Here is a 19,816-nt window from a genome sequence, read left to right as displayed (position 1 = left end):
ACTGTTGAGACGGTTCTCAGACAGCTTATTCTGAGCAGATCCCCCAGGCTTTAGGAAAACATTTATAATACTTGAGATAAAAGCACACATTAGGGTTTTAATACAAACACAGAAAGCTGGCATGAAATACAAGAAAATAACATTCAAAGGACTTATTCATGTGTCCCAAGAAAAATCTAAATAACAAATGAAGTCCACATAATTCTCCCTGGAAGACATTTTTTATTAAAACGCAGATTCCAACATGAACAACTGGCAGTGGTGGCAGGTAGCCTAGCGGTTAAGAGTTTGGCCAGTAACCAAAAGGTTGCTGGTTCGACTTACCGAGCTGACTAAGTGAAAATTCTGTTGTGGTGCCCTTGCGATACCCCAATTGCTCATGTAAGTCGCTCTGGATAAAAGTGTCTGCTAAATTACTAAAACAGAATTGTAAAATGGCTTTGGCTCCCTGTGGTTGACTCAGCCAGACAAGCTGATAGCACTTGTTTGACCCTGTTAGTGTATATCACTGAATTGAGCATGTCATTTGTATTTTATCTCCAGTTTTCTGTGGCATCATGCTTTTCTCAGGCATACAATTGGGTCAGTCTAGCTGATAGTCAGTGTCTTATTCATCACATTCTAGTAGACTACTCTACAGTATGTGACTGGTTTATTCCCAGCAGGTATCTCGTTATGTTGTGCCCTGTGTCACTGTCTGCCTGCTTTTCACAGGCATTAACCATGGGCCTGTTATTGCTGGGGTGATTGGAGCCAGAAAACCTCAGTATGACATCTGGGGCAACACCGTCAACGTGGCCAGTAGGATGGAGAGCACTGGAGAGCTGGGCAAGATTCAGGTTCAGTACAACCTAGTATTGTCCTTGCTAGTCTGGCTGGAGAGATTAACCACACAAAAATCATGGCTGCATGCATTCAGCATAGTAATGTTTTTCTTGTTCCTTGCTTCGTCTGTTTCTGCTCCAGGTCACAGAGGAGACGTCGGACGTGCTCCAGAAGCTGGGCTACTCCTGCGAGTGCAGAGGCCTCATCAACGTAAAGGGGAAAGGCGAGCTGACAACCTTCTTTGTGTGCACGGACATGAGCAAGCAGCAGGGAATGGGCCTGAGCTGAGGTCTACGGTGAGCACACTACTGTGTGTGGACTCTGGGCCTGGTAGCGCATACGTGTGCTGGGTCGGTTACAGGACAGTCTAGCATTCAGCACAGACTAATTACATGAACGCACATAAGTTAGCATGCTTAGACTAAACCTACCGGAGCACACAAATATAATTCATCCCAGTGCTTCAGTCAGCGATGATCCTGACCAAACCAGATCAAGACTTGAAGACGAGGTTATATTTTGGATTATTTGTGTTTCCAGGAATCCCTTTGGGAGATTCTTCATTGGAAATAAATGCTTAGTGCTGCTGATTTATAAAAAAAGAAAATTGAGATCCAGTTCTAATGTATGCATTCAATTAGACTGACATGGAGGTTACGTCAAGCACTGGTCGTCGTCATACTGGATTCTATCACCTAATACTCCTAGAACCTTGTTGGAATCATGAGATGCACGAAAAACATCTTCAGTCTGCTCAAAACTGAGCTGTTTATCAAGCAAATGGTGAATAAAACAATGGAGTGAGTGCTGCTGCATGTGGAGTGACAGTGTACAGTACATACTCGCTGCCATGGTTTTCTAGACCTTAAGGTAGACTAAGCAAAATTACATTGTCAAGAGCTGCAAGACTTGTGCACGGGTTCCCTTCACGCTGATACAGCGTGGTAGCAACAGAACCAAAACAGCGGAGAAGTTTAAACTTGATGTTGGGGGGAAATTGACCAACTATGCTGTTTACTTTGGGCATCTACCTTTAACAGTTTGTTTAGTGAACAGTCACCCTCTAATCATTTATTTTTGTTTGGTTTGTACGTCCATGGGACTAAATGTAAATATCGAAGCCAAATATCCTGCCTACTGAAACAGCTGAGACCGATGGACAGTTTATGGTATGTCTTTCAAAAATAAATGACAAATAAGTGCTATATGCACAGTAAAACAACATTCTGGTGACTAATGAAAAGCTTAATTTGACTGAAACAAAATGATCTTCAGAGCCCAACTCCGTGCTGTGCAGTATGCTTCAGCCATATTAGTTGTAAAGGTATAGATTGCATTGACTAGCCCACAAACCACAGTGTCTGTGAATCACTGGTCAAACTAATACTCTATTTGGTGTCTTTTGTGTACCTAAACACACAGGTTAGAATGAAACTATGACAATGTCCTTTTAGTATAAGCGCCATTTTAGAAAAGACCACTTAACTCCATCCCACCAAACAGGCTGAGATTTTGACCAGGCAGTAAATTAGTAAAGAACTCCAAACCTCTTTGCCAATAACAGCTTGTTTTCAGCTCTCCCCAAACTGACAGTCCGAGCAAAGAGCAAATTTAACTAAGAAGCTGTTTGAGCATTGTTTAATTAAACAATCACAGTAACATACTTAACTGTTACCCATAAATTATTTGATACATAAAAGGTCCAAGGAAGATGTTTAAGATATGGAACACTGACTTGTCCTGTGGCCTTACTCAACATCTGTCGTGTTGCTTTCATCTTGTCTGAGGACTAAATGAGTTTGCATTTTGTACAGTTGCGATAAATTGTTTCGCAAGTTGATATTTTTAAAGGCTGAATCCCAACTTGATTTACGAAGACATGGAATATCAGAATGGATAAGGTGCCAAATGGCTTTATATATAAAAAGGTTTAAAAGAGATGCAAACAAAGAACCTTTTTGAACACTACAACAGAGATGGGATGTTATCAGGAGGATGGCTGCTGTGAAATTCCATTATACTGCGATGACTGGAATCTGCTGAACTTCAGGCACGGTATCCATCGGCTCAGTATCAACTGGAATCAAGATAACGGGAATAGCTTTGACATTTCAATTCATATGTAGCCATAACATTTTATGCACCGTAACACCATTCAATTCAATACAACTTTACCACCTCAGGGGCAATTAAGAAGGTAAGTCAGTTTTGCAAGTAGGCTTACTACTTCACTGAACACCTTCACAAAATCAACCAGTATATGGTTAGAATGTTTACTACCCATGACCTAAATAACCAGGGAAACAGATGCCGGGTGGTTTAAGCCTACCTGTGGTGAGGTCTATGAGTGGTTCATCTGCCTCTAGGGGTATAGCGATGCCCATGGCCCTCCTGATCCCGTACACACTGCTCACATCTCCTGGAGCCACCTGACTGGTCAGTTGGGCCAGGTTACCAGTCACCTTCTCCGCTACAGAGAGACAAATGGGAAATTATATTAGAGTCCAACTTCAAGTCAAAGGTGGAGTCCAAATAAAGATCACTGGTAGCGGTGTAGCTGAAAAATGGATGGCCCAGGAATTTCTTCCACTGGAATTAACATAGTCAAAAGGAAATAGCTCTGACAGAAATTCATGTTTAGTCGTTTCTGGTTGCACTATTTTTTTTTACAGGGGAAAGATGATATCTAGTCAGCTGCACAACAATGAAATGTCTTCCTCAACCCTTTGAATCAGAGCCCCCCCATAAAATACAGAGTGGAATTCCATTCTCCTTTAAAAAGAAAAAAAGGAAGCGTTACCCAGTTGCAGCTCCTTGGTGGTTGGAGCTAGCAGGCAGATGATGTTGGGGGGCTGCTTGACACTCAAGCGTTCCCTCTGCGCTTCCTGCAGCTCGTGAAGGAGCTTTGTAGTCTCATCCAACTTCTGCTGGAAATGTTGGGCCTCTGGTGCACAGAGACATATACACACACTTAAATATCCTAAGGAAGCTTTCATTGACCTGTGCAGGATCATCTACAATGTGTTCCATTTCTTGAATCCACCCTCTTATCTTCATAGACTACATTCAACTGGGACTGCATAGGGCCTACAACAGCCCAGGGAGTCTGCAGGAGTCAGAAACGCCTCAATTACCTTGAGGAAAGGTTTAAGCCTAGGGGATTTAAAATGTAACGCTTGGGCTCTCAGTAGTTTTAGAGAATTAACTGGCATGCTGTCGGTTTGCTCAGTTAGAGCTGATCTTTACCCTCAGAGAGGAGGTCTGGTGCAGTCTGGAGGTCCAGGCCGACCACAGAGCCCAGGGAGGCTAGTCTGCTTTCAGTCTGCTTGCTGGCCTCCGGATCAACCACCTGTGGGAAAAACAGAAGGATGAAGGTTAGTAAAACACATTTTTGTTTAGATTCCAAGTCACCCAGTGCTGCAGTCAGTGAATCTTTAAAATTGCATTCCTGAAAGGAGGCCCATCAGCCAGGCCAGCTCTTTTCTGGTAGCTCCAGTCGATACCTCTGCCAAGCCCTTTCCAATAAAGGGCAGCAGCAACACCCAACCAGGGAATGAGAATAAACTGGACACTGGCCAAGCACAGTAAACAGCCAGGTACAGAGAGCTGCTGTGTGCTTGAGACACCTGATGCTTTTCTTTCCTCCAGCCTCTACGCTGCTTTGACTGAGGAGCCATTCAGCCACCCAACGAAGGAGGCGCAGAAATAAAACAGACATTTCCACATCCCTGACAGTGTGTGAACAGACCTGGTGTCAGGGGCTGGTGGAGAGAGGCGGTGTTTTGAAGGGGAAATGTTCTTTCCATGTGTTGGATCATGGCAGCTAGCTAATGAGCTTGCCATGTTGTTGACACAGCTGGAACAGAACAGTTATGGCATGTGCAGAAGCTTTTAATATTATTTAACACTGGGTGTCCCGAGTGGCGCAGTGGTCTAAGGCACTGCATCGCTGTTGCTAACTGTGCCACTAGAGATCCTGGCTCTGCCGCGACCGGGAGACCCATGGGGTGGTGCACAATTGGCCCAGCGTAGTCCGGGTTAGGCCGGCAGGGATGTCCTTGTCCCATCAGCAACTCCTATGGCAGGCCGGGCGCAATGCACGCTGACACGGTCACCAGGTGCACAGTGTTTCCTCCGACACATTGGCGAGGCTGGCTTCTGGGTTAAGCGGGCAATATGTCAAGGAGTTGGGTTGTGTGGGGGTAGAGCAGGATAGCTGGGGTTCACTTCAGGAGGGTGTAGTTGAGACCCAGGGTGTGGCGTCTCTCCTTTATCTGCTGAGGTTGTCCAGGTTTAGTGTATCTGAGACTTACCTCCATGTCCTTGTCTCCAGTCTCAGCAGTTTCTGTTGGCTCTTGCTCATCTGGACGGGTCTGACAGGCAAGAACACATCAAGTTAGTATTGTCCAAAGAAATGTTAAAATAACTGTAGCCATATAATTCCCATGCAGATACATGCTTAATGGTTCTACCTCTCTCAGGGTTTTGGAGTGCTCCCCATTAGTCAACGCATCCAGGAGGTTGTCTGCCAGTTTGTACATGTGCTCCTCCGATTTGGACAGGAACTCCGAGAGGCTGCAGACAAAGACAAACACATTACATCAGTGTGTGTGTGTATGGTAGTCACATTTGGTCTCCTCTCAGAAGCAGCAGTAGGGTCGTATCAGGTTTACCATGTGGTTTTAGCCTCCACCACAGTGAATCTCATCCACGCCAACAGAACCATGAAATGCCTACTCATATACAAACCCAATGAAATACAGGGGCATCTGGACTGTTATGAGCATGCTGGAATGCTCAAAGCTTTGTTTGTTTGGAATTATTTACTGTAAAGTAGGCTCTTGTTATTGTAAATGTCAGATCCGGACCATAATATTACAACGTAATGTGGGGGGAGGATGAGGAGCAACATGCATACCTCTCAGATCCCTGGAGGCTGGCTTCCTCTCCATAGAAGGAATAGATCAGGTCAGAGTCCTCTTTCCCGATGTTGGCGAAGCTTGAGTCGTAGGCGGGCGCGTAGGAGGTGTACGGACCATAGTTCATGTACGATACTGTGAGAGTTGAGGTTGGGTTACATTACAGCTCGTAAACACTGATGGAGATACAGGACCACAGGCTGAGAGCTCAGCCTCTCACAGAGATCCATTTATAGGACTATGAAAAACAGTTTTTTATAGAATCACAATCTAACATGGCTACATGACCTCCGGGGAAAAACAATGTTGTCCATGAATGGATACATTAAGACTGGTATGTTGGTTGAACATTGACTTTATACATGCGCTTCTATACAAGCTCTGGGTTCAGATGAAGAGGTTATTCAGCCCCTCTTGGGAGACTATATAAGAAATCCCTTTTGATTATTAAACCTCGTCACTAAGGCCCCTTCAGCTTACCTGGTGTGACCATGTTCCTCTTGTCCTCCTTAAAGCCCTGCAGGGTGTTGATGCCACTCTGCAGCCGGTTGGACATCATGCCCAGCTTCACAGGGCAGTAGCCCACATCTGTAGAGATAAGAGTAGATTGAGAAATAGAGGCTCATTTACAATTAAAATCTGATTTTATTACACTTGATATAGTTAACAGTTGGAATCAATCATGGACTCCTGTTTTCCCATGTTGCACAAATAGAAATGGATATAGCGAGCTAATTGCGGGCGTGACTATGACTGGACCTACCTCCAGCCACAAGGTCGACTGGGTTCAGGATTGCCAGTGTGGTGGAACCATCAGACTTTCTCCTCTCAAAGTCCAGCTACATAACCAAATAAAACAATAGTTGTATTATCACATTAGTGAACATAATGAATACGTTCACTAAATTGAACCATACATTTCCTATATAGTAGATGGGGTAAGAGAGCTTGGTTGGCCTAAACAGTTTAAGCCAATTCAATAGCCCGTAGCTCTCACCTCACTCTCCAGCCCTCTGTTGGACAGTTTGCCTCCCGAATCGTCAATGAGCTTGCGGATCTCCTCAAGCTCCTTCTCTGCCTGACTGACGACCTTGGACACTTCGTCTTTGGAGTCGTTGTCTTTCCTGGAAGTATTGGAGAACAGAGTATAGAGGAGTAGGAGACTTTCAACTTAACTGATTCATAGGGTTTCATTGTTCAATACCAGAAAAAGGATCAGCAGAAAATATGAATTTCTTTTGCTGGCAGCCATTAGTGATTACAATACATTTTGAAACAGTCATAACATCTAAATCTAATAGAGAATACATCTCATGCTGTAGCTACAGTACATGTTCCCAATGAATATGCTGCCAGTATACTTTCAATCAAACTTCACATCAAATCTTGTAAGTCCTCATGCTGTAGTCTTATTTGCGAAAGCATTTCAAATCAAATATTATTTGTTGCATGCGCCAAATACAACAGGTACCTTACAGTGAAATGCTTACTTACAAACCCTTAACCAACAATGCAGTTTTAAAAAACACCTAAAAGTAAGAAGACATTTTCTACCCATTACACCTCAGTGAGGTTTACAAGGACAACAACTCGTAGGTTTCAGAGAGTGATTGGTGTGAAAGGTGCTGCATAGTGCTGACTGAACACAAGACCTGACACACTCAGAGGCATTCCTTTCATTATCGCTCATCCTCCAGCCCGTCTGTGGAAAGAACTGATCCACCAAACCCTTGGGAGAACAAGCCCTCAGCACTTGGACACTATCCATGACTTAACATTAGTGTGTAATACTGCTTGCTTGCTTCCTGGTTGGGATCTGTGTCTGGCAAATGGCCGGGAACAGCTTCTCACAGTCTAAGCTATGAACAAGCACCTTAAACTAATATATAGACTACAGATAGGGGTTATGTAAATTGTGTCCGAGATCGAAATCCATTTTAACTAAGCAATTAATACCTAAAAGCATATCGTCAGTGTTCATGTGCAGGGTAAAGTTACACGGTACCTGGGAGTGTTTGGTGCAGACTGGGTAGTCTCGCTAGGATCTGTGGGGTTGGGACCGTCTTTACGCTGGTCCATGCTTGTGTTTCCCACCTCTCCAGTCTTACTTGACCGGTTGGCTGGGTTCTCTAGGTCAGCCATGAACTCAATACTCTGCCTCAGGCTCTCAAGCCTCTCCTGTGGGACAGCGAGAGAGTTGACTTTGTTTCACCGCAATTTACGCCACAATCCCTTGTTGTTCCAACCAAGGGGTGTTGTGATTGCAGAGCTCCAATTATAAAACAAAATAAACTGTGGTGAAGATTCATATCTAAACATTCAGGGGTATGGATATGGCACCCTCTGCTGTTCATATGTGGCAACTAGCGATTATTTCACTCAGGCACACATATAGGGCCAGTTTCCTAGACACAGATTAAGCCCAATCCAGGACAAAATCCCATATGCATGTGTGATGCATGTGTCAAATTTCCTTCTGTAGGCGCACTCTCCTTACCGGGCGGAGGATCTTCATGCCAGAGTGGAGCAGCTTCCTGGCAGCTTTGTGGTAGATGGTCTCTGGCTTGTTGTAGATCATGGCATTCTCACACATGATCCTGAAGTCCACCTGTATCAATGGAGATACACTGCAGTCAGTCACTGGACTCTGCATATGTTTAACGTTGGGTTTCTATTTAAAACAACACCTCAGGCTTGATTGTCAATCAACCCACTGCTTTAGAATGAAACGACAAAATAAAGCTATTCTGAAAGTTATTTGTCAAGAAGGTAGAGCAGCTGACAGGTGTACCTTGAGCTCCTCTAGTGACTGGTAATACTCATTCTTGACTTTCTCCTTCATTGCGCCAAAGTCCATGGGCCGCTTGATGATCGTGGAGTAGCCAGGAGCGATAAGGTCAGTCACAGGGAACGAGAAAAATGCACTTGGGTCTTTCCTACAGGAGAAAGTCAGTTATTGCTTTGTGAACGAGCCAATTGGAAGCTAGGGTTTATTAGTTGTGAGGGCCAGATTGGGAATTTAGCTAGGACACCAGGTTAAGAACAAGTTCTTATTTACAATGACAGCCAAACCCGGACAACACTGGGCCAATTGTGAGCCGCCCTATGGGACTCCTAATCACGGCCAGTTGTGATACAGCCTGGAATTAAACCAGGGTCTGTAGTGACACCTCTAGCACTGAGATGCAGTGCCTTAAGAGTTTGGGTGATTCAGTCTATGATAATTGCCATGGGATCTTTGACCACAGAGAGTCAGGTCACCCAGTTAAAACCCGAAAGATGGCACCGGGATATTTTTTTATAGACCAGAGGAAACAGACTGCTAATCAATTCATTGTCAATTTCTTATTAACAAGCTTCACCTTTGGAGCTGTCTGATGAGCTGGCTCAATGCTTCCTGCAGTGGGGTCAGTTCTTTCTCTGAGAATGAGAGAGGGAAAAAGCACACGAGAGTGAGGGAGCGAGAGGAAGAGTAAGAAAGATAATGGTTCAAATGACTTCATATATCAATAGAAATGATAGGCAAAGAAAGGATTATGGAAAAGTTGCAGTCATTGTAGAAACTGGCAAGTAACTTACCTTCCACTTTATTCAAAGAGGACGCCAGATCTGAACGGATAGGGGTCCTGCTCGCCTCCTTATCATCCCAGTCTGTATCAGCGTCCTGTCCCTTCTTCTTCTTTGTCATCTAAATGCACCATAAGCATGTTTGTTGACACTTAATTTTCATTTTTGAAACATCACCTGTCCGTCAGTCTATGGGCCAAATAAACCCCTATTTGAATTCCGAAAATCAAAAGCCACTTAAGTTTAAGTATTGGGCTCTTGGGCAAATCCATGTGGTCAGAGCTGAATTCCCCTAAAAGAGTTTCTGCTCCACTCAGTTGGTGGGGTTCATCAAACATATTGGCTTGCATAAGTAAAAATGCCAAGGGGGTGAATACTATTTTGTTGCCTTACAACCTGGTATAAAAATATTTTTAGGGAGTTGTATCATTTGATTTTCACAACATGCCTACCACTTTGAAGATCCAAAATATTTTGTGAAGCAAACAAGACAAAAAAAACAGAACTATTCACCCCTCCAAAGTCTATACTTCGTACAGCCACCTTTAGCAGCAATTACAGCTGCAAGTCTTTTGGGGTATGTCTCTATAAACTTGGCACATCTAGCCACTGGGATTACTGCCCATTCAAGGCAAAACTGCTCCAGCTCCTTCAAGTTGGATGGGTTCCACTGGTGTACAGCAATCTAAGTCATACCACAGATTATCAATTGGATTGAGGTCTGGGCTTTGTCTAGGCCATTCCAAGACATTTAAAGGTTTCCCTTAAACCACTCAAGTGTTACTTTAGCAGTATGTTAGGGTCATTGTCCTACTGGGAGGTGAACCTTAGTCCCAGTTTCAAATCTATGGAAGACAAACAGGTTCCCCTCAAATTTCCCTGTATTTAGCACCATCCATAATTCCTTCAAATCTGACCAGTTTCCCAGACCCTGCCGATGAAAAACATCCACATAGCATGATGATGCCACCACCATGCTTCACTGTGGGGGGGATGGTATTCTCAGGGTGATGAGAGGTGTTGGGTTTGCGCCAGACATAGCATTTTCCTTGATGGCCAAAAAGCTACATTTTAGTCTCATCTGACCACAGTACCTGCTTCCATATGTTTAGAGTCTCCCACATCCCCTTTGGTGAACACCAATGTGTTAGCTTATTTTTTTATTTAAGCAATGGCTTTTCTGGCCACTCTTCCGTAAAGCCCAGCTCTGTGGAGTGTACAGCTTAAAGTGGTCCTATGGACAGATACTACCATCTCCGCTGTGGAGCTTTGCAGCTCCTTCAGGGTGATCTTTGGTCTCTTTGTTGCCTCTCTGATTAATGCCCTCCTTACCTGGACCGTGAGTTTTGGTGGGCGGCCCTCTTGGCAGGTTTGTTGTGGTGACGTTCTTTCAATTTCTTAATAATGGATTTAATGGTGCTCTGTGGGACGTTCAATATATATATTTTTTTTACCCAACCCTGATCTGTCCTTTGCCACAACTTTGTCCCTGACCTGTTTGGAGAGCTCCTTGGTCTTTATGGTGCCCTTGCTTAGGGGCGTTGCAGACTCTGGGGCCTTTCAGAACACACACACACACACACACACACACACACACACACACACACACACACACACACACACACACACACACACACACACACTTAACTAATTATGTGACTTCTGAAGGTAATTGGTTGCACCAGATCTTATTCAGGGGCTTCATAGCAAAGGGGGTGAATACATATGCACATACCACTCTTCCATTTTTTTTTTAGAGTAAGTTATTTTATTTTTCACTTCACCAATTTGGACTATTTTGTATATGTCCATTACATGAAATCCAAATAAACCCATTTAAAATTCCAGGTTGTAATGCAACAAAATAGGAAAAACACCAAGGGGGATGAATACTTTTGCAAGGCACTGTAGGTGGAGCTTAGTCAGCTAGCACCACCCATGCCATGGTCTCCCCTAGATATTTCCCTCAAAAAAACAGTACAAAGGTAAACAGGGGCTGTAATGAAAATATGGATTACCAAACTCACCTTTTTCTTTTTATCAACTGGTGACATGGTATCATTCCTTTCCTTATCCTTTTTCTTCTTCTTTTTCTTGTCCTTGTGTTTCTCTAAATCTGGATGTTCGTCAAATGCATTTTCAAAGCTCGAGCTTCCAGTCGTCACCTCATTTCCAGCAACCTTCAGAACCAATTTAAGTGGTCTCTCCCCGTACTCTGTAGATGGGACACATTGGGTTAGCTTTAAGTACACTGCTCAATAAAATAAAAGGGAACACTTAAACACAATGTAACTCCAAGTCAATCACACTTTGTGAAATCAAACTGTCCACTTAGGAAGCAACACTGATTGACAATATATTTCACATGCTGTTGTGCAAATGGAATACATTTACATTTAAGTCATTTAGCAGACACTCTTATCCAGAGCGACTTACAAATTGAATAGACAACATGTGGAAATTATAGGCAATTAGAAAGACACCCCCAATAAAGGAGGGGTTCTGCAGGTGGTGACCACAAACCACTTCTCAGTTCCTATGCTTCCTGGTTGATGATTTGGTCACTTTTGAATGCTGGCGGTGCTTTAGGAGGGCAACAACCCAGCAGCAGGACCACTACCTCTGCCTTTGTGCAAGGAGGAGCACTGCCAGAGCCCTGCAAAATGATCTCCAGCAGGCCACAAATGTGCATGTGTCTGCTCAAACGGTCAGAAACAGACTCCATGAGGGAGGTGTGAGGGCCCGACGTCCACAGGTTAGGGTTGTGCTTACAGCCCAACACCGTGCAGGACGTTTGGCATTTGCCAGAGAACACCAAGACTGGCCAATTAGCCACTGGCGCCCTGTGCTCTTCACAGATGAAAGCAGGCTCACACCTAGCACATGTGACAGACGTGACAGTCTGGAGACGCCGTGGAGAACGTTCTGCTGCCTGCAACATCCTCCAGCATGACCGGTTTGGCGGTGGGTCAGTCATGGTGTGGGGTGGCATTTCTTTGGGGGGCCGCACAGCCCTCCATGTGCTCGCCAGAGGTAGCCTGACTGCCATTAGGTACCGAGATGAGATCCTCAGACCCCTTGTGAGACCATGTGCTGGTGCGGTTGGCCCTGGGTTCCTCCTAATGCAAGACAATTCCAGACCTCATGTTGCTGGAGTGTGTCAGTAGTTCCTGCAAGAGGAAGGCATTGATGCTATGGACTGGCCCACCCGTTCTCCAGACCTGAATCCAATAGAGCACGTCTGGGACATCATGTCTCGCTCCACAGACTGTCCAGGAGTTGGTGGATGCTTTAGTCCAGGTCTGGGAGGAGATCCTTCAGGAGAACATCTGCCACCTCATCAGGAGCATGCCCAGGCGTTGTAGGGAGGTCATACAGGCACGTGGAGGCCACACACACTACTGAGCCTCATTTTGACTTGTTTTAAGGGCATTACATCAAAGTTGGATCAGCCTGTAATTGAGTGGGACTCCAAATCCAGACCTCCATGGGTTGATACATTTGATTTACATTGATAATTTGTGTGATTTTGTTGTCAGCACATTCAACTATGTCAAGAAAAAAGTATTTAATAAGAATATTTCATTCATTCAGATCTAGGATGTGTTATTTTAGTGTTCCCTTTTTTTTTAGCAGTGTATATTCCCAAATATTTTATTGTAACCAACGCAAGTTGCTATTGACAGTTCGCTAGCCGGCTAGCTCAACTGTGAGGTAGCCAACTAGTTAGCCAACATAACTAGCTATGTTGCAAACAGATCACCAACATGGCGAGTTGGCTAACGTTACCTCTCCACCGGCTAAAATATGTAAATGAGTAAAATATGTAAAGAACTTGCTAGCCATTTCAAAGTTCAATCTTTGGTTCAATGCATATAGGATACATGATAAGGCGATCAGCAATAATCGAATTAGATATCTATTAATTTTAACATCTGTTAATGAGCTCGGTACATATGGCTAAGCTAGCTCGATAAGTTAGCTAGCGAACTTGCAGTGAATTCAAATGGGTGATTATGCGTTAGCTAACCGAAGCGCAAGCCTTAGTGGCCCAAGGAATTCAACCAATACCAGCGCATTGGATATCTAAATGTGTCTTACCTTCATATTTTTCAGACTTGTGCTTTTTATGTTTCTTGCCCATTATTTATATGGTTTGAATCTTTACGCTAGCTGACAACCAAGTTCTTTGTTTTCTCTCCTGGAAGGGATAGCAATCGATTGCAGAGTGCTTGTTTGGTGCAGCGCCGCGTGTCGGCTGGAGTTAAAATCACATTATTTTATAACCATGTGCAATGTTTATTTGTACTTAAACCAGACCTACATAACATGTCCATTGTCCATGTTGTATGTTTTTACTGTAGTTAATTCTTTTTTAAACAACGTTTTTTATTGTGTCAGAATTGGTCCCAGGCTGTATCACATCCGGCCGTGATTGGATCTTCCGAAGGGCGGTGCACAATTGGCCCAGCGTCGTCCGGGTCGGCCGGTAGGCCGTTATTGTGAATAAGAATTTGTTGTGAACTGACTTGCCTAGTTAAATAAAGGTTAAATATATATTTTTAAAGGACATAAGAATGTATCAATTTTAGTCACCTGTAGGGGGCGTGATTAACACAGTATTAGTCTCAAGGTTTTCCTAGATTTTTTAAAACTGGACAGCAGATTCAAAAGCAGTGTAGGCCTATAGTACATAATGATGTGATTGTCCTATCTCCCTCTGACGTCATCACATCCTCCTACTGAGTAATTGTGTATAGTAATAAATGGGCACTTGCTTTAGAAGGTGAAGCAGCCCAAGGTTATCAGATGCCCCTGGCCCGAATAGTCAGGCAGACTGGTTAAAACAGACAGTGCCGAGAGGGTACCCAAACAGAGAGGAACGGAGGGTGAATGCAGCCTCTGATGTGTGAGTAACAGGCTTCCCCTCCGTGCCCTCTCTGGAGCCAACTAGGATAGACAGCTAGACCACTGTTTCTCACCTATTTGTTTATGGAGCCTCACTTTGGAGACATGATAGGGAGTGAATAAGTTAATTTACTCTGAGAAAATGTATAGAAATAAATTAGGTACAGAGACCGTAACTTTGACCCACTAACTTCCTCATGGCGGTTGCCTGTCCCACTTTCCATTCCCCTTCTCTGTGACTTTTCACTTTGACCAGCACGAAAGGCCAACCGATCCAGGACACATTTTTACTGTATGTTTAGAGTTCCCTGAGGCAGCCCCCCCCAGGCCATTCACTACATAGTTTACTTTACATTTTCACCAGTCCAATCTGCCTGTAGTCCTCTGTCGGACTGTCTTAGTGTGGATGCCCACACTCTACAAGAGATAGATGATAATACTCTAACGTGAACCTGCTTTGAAACACTGGATTGTTTCTCTATCATGTAATAACTCCTATTGTCATTATGGATAACAAATAGTAGTTTTACTTTCCCTGGCCTGGGCCCAAGACCAGTGAACTGTGAACTGTCCAAAGGGTGAGATAGTCTAAGCTAACTCTTGTACATGGCTTATTATTAGGACACTGCACAGGCTTCTGCTCTGCCTCCTCTATCCCCTTCAGAGCTGTTATGCTCTGTTAAATCGCCACATATTTTACAGGCCGATGAATGACAGATGTTTTATTCATGGAGGGAAGATAGTGTGCATTCTTTGAAGCACATTCCAGGTTTTATGAAGAGGCAGAGGATGGGGGCCGAGAATCCAGTTGCTCATATTCAGAATTGGTGGAAACGAAAAGAAACAGAATTGGCCATTCCGACCATACCTTCCTTTCAGATGGAAAGGTGATTCTGAGGCTCTGATGAATGTATAATTTTTCATCAATGGCTAGGCAAAATAATCCTCAACGAATTATAATTTATCTGAATATCAACTCCTCTACATTTTTGTGAAGTGATCATATTTTTACATTTCAAGTTGATCATTGAGGATTTTAGTTGTATTCTATCTGTACAGCTGTACAGTTTAGCGTTATCACTGCCTGGCCCACGCAAGCAAATACCATTTTTCTTTTGGCCTTAAGGATAAAAATTTTAAGCAGTGAGGTAAATCATGTCAGTTGATTTAAAAACCCATCTCTCTGGTTCAGCTCAGGCTTAATACTGTCACTGTCTGGTGAGTTCTGATACAGAAGCCTAAAGGAGGAGCAGTGTCGCAGCTTCTTTATCAATAGTCTTGACTATTATCTGCCTGTGTTGTCACTCTCTATCCCCCACAAGCCTTGGGGAGAGAGAATCACTGTCCAGTACTCTGTGTCCCTTGAAACTAAGATAAGGCTCAAACCATTCAACACTGACATGTCAAATCTTCACTTTTCTTGAGGCAAGAGCTTGAATAAGCTAACATTACGGCTGAAAATCACTAAAGCTACACTGGATACCTATAAACATATGACAGAGGTCCGACACTTTCAGTGCATTTGAAGGGATGTACTGTAACTCAATAGAAAGTTGTATAGCGTGTGTCCCAACCTGTACCCCTACTCCCCAGCCCTTATTCCCAGCCTGTTTGCCTGTCTGTACTCTGTACTCCTACTCCCAGCCCCAGCCCTTATTCCCAGCCCCCTCCTCTGCCTGCTTGCCTGTCGGTACTCTGTACCCCTACTCCCAGCCCCAGCCCTTATTTCCAGCCCCATCCTCTGCCTGCTTGCCTGTCGGTACTCTGTACCCCTACTCCCAGCCCCAGCCCTTATTCCCAGCCCCCTCCTCTGCCTGTTTGCCTGTCTGTACTCTGTACCCCTACTCCCAGCCCCAGCCCTTATTCCCAGCCCCATCCTCTGCCTGCTTGCCTGTCTGTACTCTGAACCCCTACTCCCAGCCCCAGCCCTTATTCCCAGCCCCCTCCTCTGCCTGTTTGCCTGTCTGTACTCTGTACTCCTACTCCCAGCCCACAGCTCTTATTCCCAGCCCCATCCTCTGCCTGCTTGCCTGTCTGTACTCTGTACCCCTACTCCAAGCCCCAGCCCTTATTCCCAGCCCCATCTTCTGCCTGCTTGCCTGTCTGTACTCTGTACTCCTACTCCCAGCCCACAGCTCTTATTCCCAGCCCCATCCTCTGCCTGCTTGCCTGTCTGTAATCTGTACTCCTACTCCCAGCCCACAGCTCTTATTCCCAGCCCCATCCTCTGCCTGCTTGCCTGTCTGTACTCTGTACTCCTACTCCCAGCCCACAGCTCTTATTCCCAGCCCCATCCTCTGCCTGCTTGCCTGTCTGTACTCTGTACCCCTACTCCCAGCCCCAGCCCTTATTCCCAGCCCCATCCTCTGCCTGCTTGCCTGTCTGTACTCTGTACCCCTACTCCCAGCCCCAGCTCTTATTCCCAGCCCCATCCTCTGCCTGCTTGCCTGTCTGTACTCTGTACCCCTACTCCCAGCCCCAGCTCTTATTCCCAGCCCCATCCTCTGCCTGCTTGCCTGTCTGTACTCTGTACTCCTACTCCCAGCGCACAGCTCTTATTCCCAGCCCCATCCTCTGCCTGCTTGCCTGTCTGTACTCTGTACCCCTACTCCCAGCCCCAGCCCTTATTCCCAGCCCCATCCTCTGCCTGCTTGCCTGTCTGTAATCTGTACTCCTACTCCCAGCCCACAGCTCTTATTCCCAGCCCCATCCTCTGCCTGCTTGCCTGTCTGTACTCTGTACCCCTACTCCCAGCCCCAGCCCTTATTCCCAGCCCCATCCTCTGCCTGCTTGCCTGTCTGTACTCTGTACCCCTACTCCCAGCCCCAGCCCTTATTCCCAGCCCCATCCTCTGCCTGCTTGCCTGTCTGTAATCTGTACTCCTACTCCCAGCCCACAGCTCTTATTCCCAGCCCCATCCTCTGCCTGCTTGCCTGTCTGTACTCTGTACCCCTACTCCCAGCCCCAGCCCTTATTCCCAGCCCCATCCTCTGCCTGCTTGCCTGTCTGTACTCTGTACCCCTACTCCCAGCCCCAGCTCTTATTCCCAGCCCCATCCTCTGCCTGCTTGCCTGTCTGTACTCTGTACCCCTACTCACAGCCCCAGCTCTTATTCCCAGCCCCATCCTCTGCCTGCTTGCCTGTCTGTACTCTGTACCCCTACTCCCAGCCCCATCCCTTATTCCCAGCCCCATCCTCTGCCTGCTTGCCTGTCTGTACTCTGTACCCCTACTCCCAGCCCCAGCTCTTATTCCCAGCCCCATCCTCTGCCTGCTTGCCTGTCTGTACTCTGTACTCCTACTCCCAGTCCAGAGAGGCCATGGGATCCATCTGTTTAATTTCATCTGTGGCTCTGCACACGCTTTGGAAGTCCATGGACGTCTTGGGATTAAAAGGAGATCGGTTACATCGAATAGGGCTAACAAATGGCAGATGTTGTGAAATTCATTATCCCCTGTCACAACAGAGGGGCTGAGGCGACCCAGAGATTCTTTTCCACATGAAAGCATGCAGCATCCTAACGGAACCATGGGAAACCGCTTCCCACTCTGTGGCCTGTATGGAATGAACATGTTTGGTCTCCATACATTCACAACAAAAACACAAACAAGGGGACACAAAAAAGGGTTTGAAATGGTTTATCTGTCTTGCACATGGTTTGGGTTTGACCAACCAATCAGCACTCGAGATATGCACAGTGCTTATATGCCATTGTAGGGCCAAAATACTATCATCATTTGAAATTTAAACCAGTGGAACAATCCAGTTTCTACAGTTTTAGAATACCAGAGAACCGTGTTGTAACATTTTTGTACAGACATTGGTAGTGCTTTTTTATGACCTTGGACAACCCAGTTTTCTGCTATTATCCATTGAAAATGGTCATATTATGTTATTCTCTATAAGCTTTTGCAATGCACTATCATCCAGGATCTCCAGCACATAATAATTATTTCTAAATGACTTGAAACCATGTAATCAAATCAAAGAAAATGTTATTGGTCGTGTACACAGAATGAATGGCACATCAGTTGTTCCCTGACAGAGATGAACACTGCGAAGCAGATGAACTTTTTCTTCTTTAAACTCAAAGGGAAGCAAGTTGAATCCTATTCAGATGTGACAGAGACGATGGTTTAGGGTCACCATGTCCTGTCAACAACGAACAGGGTTTGAAGATGTATAACCAGCAATCAGATAAAAGAGATATAAACATCAAAGATTCGAGGCCAATCATTCTTTCTCTCCTGCCTGTCTGTCCTGACTGCTGCCAATCTGTCACTGTGATGGCTGCTTTGAGACTCCATCACTCACTCAATCACAGAATGACGTTTAACTCTCCTCCTATCTATGGTCTTCACGATGTCTGTGTGTAGCTTTGGTTTTCTGTTAGATTGTCATAAGACTGTATTACTCCCAACGTTCACCATGGCAGGTGTCCCAATATCTCTAATACAGTCATGAGCCACTGGATGTGACCTGGCTCTGTGTTAGAAGTTCCAACTTGGAGCAAAGCACTGTACATCACTATGGTGATGAAATCATCATCTACTGTAGTCTGTACTGTATTCATTTTGTGATTATTTGCTCAAACATATTGTAAAACTAGTTTCAACAGCCGGGGTACCATGTGCTGCTACAGATAGAGGAGAATCAATGCAGAGCCACGTTTGAAGTGCTGCATGAGGTCATTTGATGTGCTGTCATTAGCATCTCCCGCTTCCCATCATCAGACCTAGTCTTCTCTGATCCAATTACTGTAATGTATATTTTATTGGGCTTTGCTTCATGTTTTTATAGTTTAACGTCTTGTGCTTTAAGGTGCTTTCATGTATTATTCTGTTTTTGAAAGCTCCATTTCAATGGATGTGGAAGTTATTTTTTGTTTGAGTGGAGAGTTCTCTGATGTGTGACTGTGGGGGAGTCTGGTTGGGGGTTGACAGTGTCTGCGTGTTTATATGACAAAGAGAAGGAGGGGGAGGAGGTGTGTGTGTGCATTCAATAAGGTGGGGGGGGGGGGCAACCAGTGATTTATGTCGCTCTTGGCCTTTTTTCTCCATAAGCCTCTGAAGACAGTGGTCCTGGGGTGGGGAGAATACAGGGGACCAGTGTTCAAAACCTGGTGATGGTCCTCTTTCAGATCCTAAACTGTATGAAAAGTTCATATAAATCGTGTAGCAGCCATTAGGAAATGGTCTCGGAGTCTGCAAACACAATGAGAGTTCACCATCCAGACCCACTGATTGGTACTGTATGAGGGGGTAACACTGTCTGTGCACTCATTGATGTTCCACATTTTATGGGGAAAGAACTTCCAACTTGGGTGGTAACCTGACATTCCAATCAAAGGTTGTGACTCCCAATTTGACACCCAGAGGCGGTATGGACTCATCCCAAATTGTAACAAAACAAGCTGTAAGGCCTATTTTATCTGAGTGAATAATTAACTGCTCCAGGGCAGCAACTTTAACAGTATCTTTCCATCTGCTATACTAACTGCCCTAAGGGTAGTAACATCTATACCTCTCTGCAGCATTGACCGGGACTGTTAGAAAAGGAGCCTGCATGCTGTCCTCTAATGCTCTTACGGTGTTATA

At 45.0% G+C, this 19,816-nt stretch overlaps 2 protein-coding genes across 11 annotated transcripts in view; one reads left to right on the top strand and one right to left on the bottom strand.

Moving 5' to 3' along the window:
- The window catches only part of LOC124033586 (adenylate cyclase type 2-like), a 90,150-nt gene extending 88,510 nt beyond the window's left edge, over positions 1–1,640 (top strand). For 8 of the 10 annotated variants that reach the window (XM_046345657.1, XM_046345652.1, XM_046345656.1 and 5 more), the window contains one exon: positions 715–1,640. In XM_046345657.1, coding sequence (XP_046201613.1) covers positions 715–1,196 — 482 coding nt within the window. In that variant the 3' untranslated portion in view covers positions 1,197–1,640. The remainder of the gene's footprint in view (positions 1–714) is intronic. The other 2 variants (XM_046345660.1, XM_046345661.1) reach the window with 1 other exon arrangement.
- On the bottom strand, positions 203–13,567 carry brd7 (bromodomain containing 7). Its single transcript, XM_046345663.1, has 17 exons — positions 13,413–13,567; positions 11,339–11,526; positions 9,324–9,432; positions 9,107–9,164; positions 8,536–8,680; positions 8,242–8,352; positions 7,750–7,922; positions 6,742–6,868; positions 6,508–6,583; positions 6,225–6,332; positions 5,744–5,879; positions 5,298–5,400; positions 5,139–5,198; positions 4,072–4,174; positions 3,626–3,769; positions 3,155–3,295; positions 203–2,902 (listed from the first exon to the last, which is right to left on the bottom strand). The coding sequence occupies exons 1-17, from the start codon at positions 13,453–13,455 to the stop codon at positions 2,841–2,843; spliced, it is 1,887 nt and encodes a 628-aa protein (XP_046201619.1). The 5' UTR covers positions 13,456–13,567; the 3' UTR covers positions 203–2,840.
- Between the last annotated feature and the right edge of the window lie 6,249 nt (positions 13,568–19,816).

This window comes from Oncorhynchus gorbuscha, linkage group LG04, assembly GCF_021184085.1.
Source record: "Oncorhynchus gorbuscha isolate QuinsamMale2020 ecotype Even-year linkage group LG04, OgorEven_v1.0, whole genome shotgun sequence".
NCBI classification, from domain to species: domain Eukaryota; kingdom Metazoa; phylum Chordata; class Actinopteri; order Salmoniformes; family Salmonidae; genus Oncorhynchus; species Oncorhynchus gorbuscha.
The sequence above is the reverse complement of the archived record's forward strand: the minus strand, read 5'-3'. Positions and strand labels throughout refer to the sequence as shown.

Excerpts from the sequence above, each read along its gene's own strand:
- brd7 (XM_046345663.1), bottom strand. The coding sequence starts at position 13,455 with ATGGGCAAGAAACATAAAAAGCACAAGTCTGAAAAATATGAAG. Across the intron at positions 6,584-6,741 it reads ACAGAGGGCTGGAGAGTGAG|CTGGACTTTGAGAGGAGAAA; the intron begins GTGAGAGCTACG and ends TTGGTTATGTAG. Across the intron at positions 4,175-5,138 it reads CTGGAGACAAGGACATGGAG|GTGGTTGATCCGGAGGCCAG; the intron begins GTAAGTCTCAGA and ends TTTTTCCCACAG.